This window comes from Gadus chalcogrammus, chromosome 3 (assembly GCF_026213295.1).
Source record: "Gadus chalcogrammus isolate NIFS_2021 chromosome 3, NIFS_Gcha_1.0, whole genome shotgun sequence".
Taxonomy (NCBI): Eukaryota; Metazoa; Chordata; class Actinopteri; order Gadiformes; family Gadidae; genus Gadus; species Gadus chalcogrammus.
Window position 1 is genome coordinate 9,577,307 of NC_079414.1, and position 7,890 is coordinate 9,585,196.

Below are 7,890 nucleotides of genomic sequence, written 5' to 3' on the forward strand. Positions count from 1 at the left end.
CTGCGCGTCGCTCGGTTGCGAGGGACGCACATCGGCGGCTCGTCACAGATCTCAGTCAAGGTTCCATCCGTTTCGACTTGACCCAATAACCTCGATAATTGATACATAACTTTTCTAAACTATGACAGACCCCCACCGGACCAACATGTTGGTAACGTCTTGCTTGAAAACGCCGGTCGACCCGCACAAGAAGACCCCGCTAGCGTTATACGAGCGGCAGAGACTTCTGCCCCGCGCCGACGAGGATATGGACAAACGCGACTACGAGAAGGAGGAGGTACATTTATACGCTCTCGTACCGTGTGCTGCGTTTGGTAGTTGTAAAATATTTACACCTGTTCTTAAGTATTCGTGTATAGAAACGATATTGTTTTGTCAAAACTGAGCCTGCTATTTGCCTTGGACAGACTCTAGTAGGTGACACCATGGGCTGCACGGGATTAAGAACATCCAATGGATCTGGTCTACGATGATGGGCATTTCAGACTCGTTAAGTCAAGGAAAGGCAATTAGTTTAATTTAAAAAAAATCATTCTATTTTATTATAAATTAACATTAGGGGGGGGGGGGGGGCGACTGCTGAACTACCCCTGGCATCTTCACGGATTATTACTGGCTGTGTCAACGTAAACATCGATGAGCCCTCCATACCAACATTTTCCTCATTCTTTTACCCGGGAGCTGGACGTTTCACACGTGATGAAATCACAGTTTTCGAACTCTGAACCTAAACATGACGCAGAGAGACAGGCCGACACTGGAGCCGGTCGGCCATATGGTCAATAGGCTTATGGTCCCTGAAGCCTCTTGTAATTACCCCCGACCCTACATGCACGCACAAACAAACATAGACACAAACACACCTAGACACACATGCACGAGAGAACACACACAAATACAAAGGCACTGGCCATTTAAAGACCCATAACATAGGCCTACATATTCAAACTAAATAATTGTAATGTGTTCCTGTAGTCGGAATTAAGCTCCCCGGCAAGTTTGAATGAGTAAACAAACAAACAGCTAAATTAATGCGCAACATTGTCAAATATATAGGTTAAATGACCTATCCTCAGCAGGAATTGAGGTTCAGGTTGTGATCCTTGAAGTTAAGTCATTCCAGAACGACCCAATATACTTCCATTTCAGAGAAAGAAGTGATGTTAATGTTCTCTCTAACCCATAAATGTATCCCTAATTAAATTAGTCAATGGATCCATGGAAGGATACAAGATCCTTGGCCCTCTGACAAACATCATTCACACCTTTCATTTACTGGTCAGTCATCAGAAGCCATTTTAAAATCTATTTATTAGTGACATCAGAAATGGGACTTTCTGCCCAGATGTATGATGTGAAGATCAAGTCACCTCCTTGGTGGAATGTACCAACTGGTAGGCTGGAGTTTGGTTGACCCTTCGTACTTCTGGGTGTATTTGGAAAAGTAGATTGCATCTCATGTACTTTTGGAAACCTCTGACCCTCGACCCTCACCAGATGGAGTTCTCAGACAATGAGTACGAGGAGGAGGAGGAGGAGGAGGAGGAGGAAGAGGAGGAGGAGGAGCGGGAAGGGGTCAGTTTCGGGCCAGACTACAGAGCCCCCGGTAAGGGAGATCACCCCCACCTGCGGGAGATCTTCTTCTCCAACCAGGAGTACTACGGCAAGCTGGAGGAGCTGAAGCGGGCCCACCTGCGCACCATGGCAGAGCTTGAGAACATGTACCGCAAGAAGCTGCAGCTCAGCGGCCTGGCCCCCGAGCCGGACCCCCAGGACCCCGGCACGCATAGCAGGTACGCTCTAGGTTTAGTCATTTAGCAGACCGCACTTCTTTGCAAAGTCCCTTACAAGGGAGGCTGAAAACTAAAAAAAATACAATCAAAATTGGAGTAGATACAAAATAGACTTTATTTATCTCTTATCAAACTCTTTTTTGAAGCCAGAGGCCACCCAAAGCGCTTAAATTGGCAGTAGCTACAAAACCTATGCATATTATGTGTTAGTAAGAATACTAAAAGTGTTTTTACTGTTACACTTTGCATGTCTGTTGCTATGCTATGTGTTTTTATTTGGGCACTATGTGTTTTGAGTGATACTATGTGTTTTTCATTCATACTACGTGTACACTGTGAGTTACTGTGCTTTTATTTCCTTCAGGTTCCTCGGTGCCGATCTAAATTCAGGGATGTCATGTGGGCTAAGAAAAACTTGCTCGGCCTTGGAGCTCCGCAGGGTCTCTGGTCCCTCGTCTGACGAAGACGAGGGGGCTGGGAACGAAGAGGAGGAAGGCCTGTGCTCCTCAACCAAGGAGCAAATCAAGAACATGTGGCTAGACTTCAAGCTCCACCCCCAACATCGCCATCCCTCCACATCCTCCCTTCACAGTCTGCCGGCTGGGGGAGGCCGGAAGGGGAAGAAGAACAGCAAGGGGCGGAGCCACCAGGAGGAGGAGGACAAAAGGGAAGCATGGCGACACCGTGTGACGGTCCCGCAGCCGTTCGCGATGACCAGGCGTGAGGTGGAGCGACGGCAGAGTGGCGTTAAGACCCGCTCTGAGGTGGAGCTGGAGAACCTGGAGATGCGGCGTCAGCTGGAGGAGCTCAGTGAGTGCCAGAAGACGTTCCGCGCCAGCCCCGTGCCCGCGCACGTGCGCCTTGCCCTCTACGGGGAGCTGCAGGAGCAACCCAAGCGGAAGCGCACGGAGCAGGAGCGGGTCCAGAGCCTCCGCATCGCCCCGAGGCCATTCAGCTTCCTGGAACGGGAGCGGCGCCGCAAGGAGCAGCGGGAGCAGCAACAGCCCCAAACCTCCGCCCAGCAGGATGTGAAGCCCTTCCGGGCCCAGCCGGTGCCCAGGGCGGTGTACGCGGCCGCGGCGGGGGAGCAAGCAAAGGAGGAGCAGCTGTACCGCTCCATCAAGATGCAGATGAGGGCCAAGGAGATGCTGCACAGCTCGGCCATGCCGCCCAGCATGCTGGCTCGCAGCCTCAGCCAAAGCAAGAAGGGCAAGGAGCCTGTTCCCGGCGAAGGGGACTTCTCACACAGGCCCAAGATCAACGTGGACGTGCCCGACTTCGACGCCAAGCACCGCCTCTTCAGGAAGCACCTGGAAAGCCGCAAGGAGGTGCGGCCGGTCACCTCCTGCGAGCCCTTCACACTGAGGACTTCCCAGATCGCCTCCAACCGCGACCGCGTCCTGGCCAGCATGGAGAAGGAGCAGAGGAGTCCCAAGCCGACCCGCTGGCCCTACGTGTCGCCCCGGGCGCTCCACACGCCCACCTCCAGTCTCTGTTCCTCCCTTTCCGGGAGCCTGGAGCTCCTGCCAGCAAAGGTCACTGACGCCTCCAAGAAACGCCAGGAGGCTGTGAGGTATCTCCAGAGGTTCACGTCAGGGGTCCCATCTGCCTAGGCTCCCGATCGGCGGCATTAGATGGCATGTCTGCCGTGTAGACACCCTAGTCTCCTGTAGAGCATGTCTTGTGGTGACACTGCTATGGATGACCCCCATATGCGCCTCCTCCTCCACTCGTCCACCTTGTATACTGAGTGACCCTATAGCCTCCCTATGGGGCATGGAACGCCTCCTTCACCTCCCTTAAGACTGAACTTCCTCCCACCACCTCAATGCCTGATCCCATCAGCACCCTATGCTCCTCCCCCACCTCCTTCTTGTGTGACCGGCCTGTCTCCCCCTCGAGCAGAAAGGTTCTGGAGGAGAAGAGGAGGGCCGAGGAGGAGGAGGAGAACGGGCGGGAGAAGAGGAGGCGGAGGCAGCGGAAGCTGCAGAAGGTGATCTTCAGGCGTGCCCAGGCCAACGACCCCCACTTGGCCCTCGCCGAGACCTGCCCGGCCAAACTTCGGGAGTTCAGGTAGGACCGCTTGGAGCCAAGTCCAGTATCCATGCCGTAGTACTACAACACCAACACCAAAACTACACCAGATTCATGCAATACCCAACACCATCCTTCAGAGGAGGACAGTGTTCCTTCTCCAGGTGTTTAACCATCCCTAGAAAGTCAGTGTGCCTTCTCAAGGTTTCCTAGCGTCCCTGGAAAGAGTGGTCCCTCTCTATGTTCCTTCTCAAGCTTTCACCCCTATGGGGGGTGAAAGATTGCTCTTCTCCTTTAGATGGTTTAGGCCTTTAAGAGTTGTTTAATCTGGGCCTCTGAAGCCCTTTGGTACTGTTTCTTAGATAAAGGACCAGACTAATAAAATAGACTGGAAATGTAACAAAATATTTATCTAATGTCAATATAATAATAAAATATTATCTACATGTTAGATGTCTTAATTTCGTCCGTGTTTGAAAATGTTTTTAGTTCGCCTTAACCAGAGCTGCTTTATGTCCAGCTGGAGGTGGCATGAGGGTGCTGGTATAGATTCACCTCTGGAAGTCCCCTCGGCATGTGCAGACTAATTCAGTGGTCTGAACACTCAATAATAGGGACATGAACAAGCAGCAAAACCGCTGACATGGATAATCTGAGAAAACATCCATTTGGGGTGGCCATTGGGTTGGCCAGTCACGGGCGACTTGTCTTCCTTGGGTGGTGGGCGGTGGCCAACCGAGGCCAATGTGGACACAGCGCTGCTCCTCTGTTGTCCCAGGAAACAAGACCTCCAGCGCAAGAGGGAGTACCAGCAGGAGATCAAGGAGATCAAGGAGCGAGTGAAGGAGAGACCTCTGCTCCTGGAACAAGTGGCGCAGGTGAGAGGTGATAGGAGCTGGTGGAGGGAGGAGAGCCTTCAAACGGAGAACCGGGGGAAAAAACCTTTACCTTTCCCCTAAGCTGCAGCTTTTGCCTTGCTTTGTATTAACAACACACATCTTTAACAATATATTTACAATATTACATAGCAAGAAAAGACTAATGCATTACCTAAAACTGACCGTCTCTATAAGACATCGGTAAGATAACAAAGAGTCATCGAATATTGTAGATATATCATAATATTGTGTGGGATCAATAAAAGTAATCTTTGTCCCCAGAGGAACGCCAAGACGGCAGTAGAGCGGCGTTACACGGAGGCTCTGCGTGGGTGTGGCCTGACGGACGACTTCCTGTCTAGGACAGGAAATGGCACTCCCAAGTCCGTACACAAGACCTCTAGCGCCTCGAGATCTAGGTATTTGCTGTGTTAATGGGACATATTTTACCACCAGGTGTGATGTCAAATAGCTGTTACATGATGTAAAAAAAATCTGCCCATCAGTTACATCTCACCATCCACTGGTCACACCATACAACTAGTTGGACAAAATAAGGGCACCATTTGGTTTGTTTTCTGTTAATCTGAATTATTATTATTTTTTTTTTCTTAGCTGCAACTCCGACTCCCCTGTTGGCTGTCGGAAGAAGTCCCTTGATGTCCACAGCCTGAGCTCAGACCTCGCTGGAGGAGAGACCAAACATGGAGAGGAGGAGGAGGAAGAGGAGGAGGAGGAGGAGGAGGAGGAGGAGTGCAAGGGAGAGCGCTTGGTAAGAAGTCACGAGGAGGACAGTGTCCAGTCGGCGGATGAAAGCTACCACTACTCTGACGACCAGGAGAACTTCTCAGACGGTCAGGAGACCTACTCGGACGAGAGTGAGCAGGAGGAGGGGCAGCAGGAGGAACAGGGTGACAAGACAAGCCTGCATGTTGAAAACAGCAGCACATTAAGCAAGGCAAGCGATGAGAACTAGAACGGATGGGTTTCATTTGCAGTCAAGGAAAGTGAAACTAGCTAACATCCTGATCACACGGTATAGGAAAAGACCATAAAAGTATTACTTAGTAGCGTTGAAAGGAAAACACATTTAATTGCATACAACTATGACAAGTATACATTTGTATGACACCTTCCCTTCAAGGGTTATTTGTGTTTTTGTCTCAGTTGTGGTTTATCTTTTTCACTGTTCTGTGTTTAATTAATTGCAAGGATGTATGCTTAGCTTACATTATTTATTTCCTAAATTCCCATGGATTTGTAATTATCGAGCAAGATCTAAAATATAAACTTTTCGCTTGTGGAACGGCTTATCATATAACATATACGTTTGCGTTTGTATTTGACTTAAGACATTCCCACCATCACTTTGTATTTATTGTGAAAAATGTAAATAATAAAAATATAAATTGTCGAGGCCCTCTTTTATTGTTTTCCCATTGGAGTGCTTGGTGACTCATATTATGAATAATATTTCAGTAATAATAAGTGATAACTGTCTGTGGAATGCTCTCCCCAACCATCTAAGGGCCCCACAGACTGGATTCTTTTTAAAAAGGCCTAAAAACCCATCTTTTTAATAATAATAATAATTAATTTTATTTATAATGCACTTTATATTCAAGAATCTCAAAGTGCTTCAGAGAAAAAAATACCAAAAAACTATTAAAAAGGGGGAACCTCAAAGAAAGTTTAGCTAAATGCTCTTTTAAAGAGATGGGTTTTGAGGTTCCGTTTAAAAAGAGCTGTAGTCTGTGGAGCCCTCAGGTGGTCAGGGAGGGCGTTCCATAGTCTAGGGGCAGCAGCAGAAAAGGCCCGATCACCCATGGTGCACAGCTTCGTATGTTGGGTTTGGAGGGTGTGAGTGGATCCTGAACGGAGTGTACGTGAGTTTGTCGGGGGGGTGAGGAGTTCCTGAAGGTAGAGGGGGGCAAGTCCGTGAAGGCACTGGTGGGTGAGGAGGGAGACCTTGTACTCAATTCTGAGTGAGACAGGGAGCCAGTGCAGTGATTTCAGGATGGGGGTGATGTGGTCATGCTTGCGCACCCTCATCAGGACCCTGGCAGCACTGTTTTGAATGTATTGGAGCCTCTGGATGCTCTTGCCAGGGATCCCAATGAGGAGTGCATTGCAGTAGTCCAACCTGGAGGAGACAAAGGCATGGACGAGCTTCTCTGCATCAGCCAGGGTGAGTGATTGGCGGAGTTTGGCGATGTTCCTGAGGTGGTATAAAGCTGTCTTACAGAGGTGTTTGATGTGGGTGTCAAAATTAAGTTGTGGGTCCATTTTAACACCGAGGTTGGTGACGGATGTGGAAAGGGGGATGTTTTTGCCAGAGAAGGTGATATTGGTGATGGTGGGGGAGCGGAGCTGATGTGGCGTGCCAACAAGGATGGCTTCCGTTTTATGGCTGTTAAGTTGTAGGAAGTTGAGCTTCATCCACGCCTCTATCTCCTCCAGGCAGGTGGTCAGTGTGGATGTTGGCAGAGGGGCAGAAGAAGTGGGGGTTGTCCTGATGTAGAGCTGTGTATCATCAGCATAGCAGTGGTAAGACAAGCCATGCCTGCTAATGACACTACCCAGGGGGAGCATGTACAGTGAGAACAGTGTGGGGCCCAACACCGAGCCCTGCGGGACACCGCAGGTGACGTTATTGGTGTGTGATTTTGCTTTGCCCAGGGCGACGTGCTCAGTTCTGTCAGTGAGGTACGAGGTGAACCAGTTCTTTACATTTTAGAAAAGCCTATGGCTAAACTGCTATTTTAAATGATTATTTTTTCTCTGTTATTTTTCTTTTTAATCTAGTCTTTTATGTTGTATTTATCTTTGAATGTGCATTGTAGCACTTTGGGGTCATTGAGTTGATGTAAAGTGCGTTATAAATACAATTTATTATTATCATTATTATTATTATTATAACATTACAGATATAGCTTTATTTTAACATTACATTTTTTATCATTATAAAAATGAACAAATAAAATTGTAAATGCTTTAAACGTTAAATAAATTCAACCCAACTTGTGGGTGCGTCCAAGCAAGGGCAAACACAAACACATTGCGCTCTCAAGAGAGACGGGGGCGGATTTAATTCGATTGACTGCTCATTTGGGCCAATGAAGAGCCGGCTCTGGTTAAATTGCTGCACCAATCAATCTTCGGCAAGGGGCGTGTACCTGGTCCAA

The 7,890-nt window shown here is 48.7% G+C and overlaps 1 protein-coding gene across 1 annotated transcript; it reads left to right on the plus strand.

The window, feature by feature from the left end:
- The first annotated feature begins 2 nt into the window (after window positions 1-2).
- Window positions 3-6,062, plus strand: fam161a (FAM161 centrosomal protein A). The gene is made up of 7 exons (XM_056585911.1): window positions 3-277; window positions 1,519-1,793; window positions 2,158-3,366; window positions 3,699-3,866; window positions 4,606-4,705; window positions 4,988-5,124; window positions 5,321-6,062. Exons 1-7 carry the CDS (start codon window positions 122-124, stop codon window positions 5,679-5,681), a joined length of 2,406 nt encoding a protein of 801 aa, XP_056441886.1. The 5' UTR covers window positions 3-121; the 3' UTR covers window positions 5,682-6,062.
- The last annotated feature ends 1,828 nt before the right edge of the window (window positions 6,063-7,890 follow it).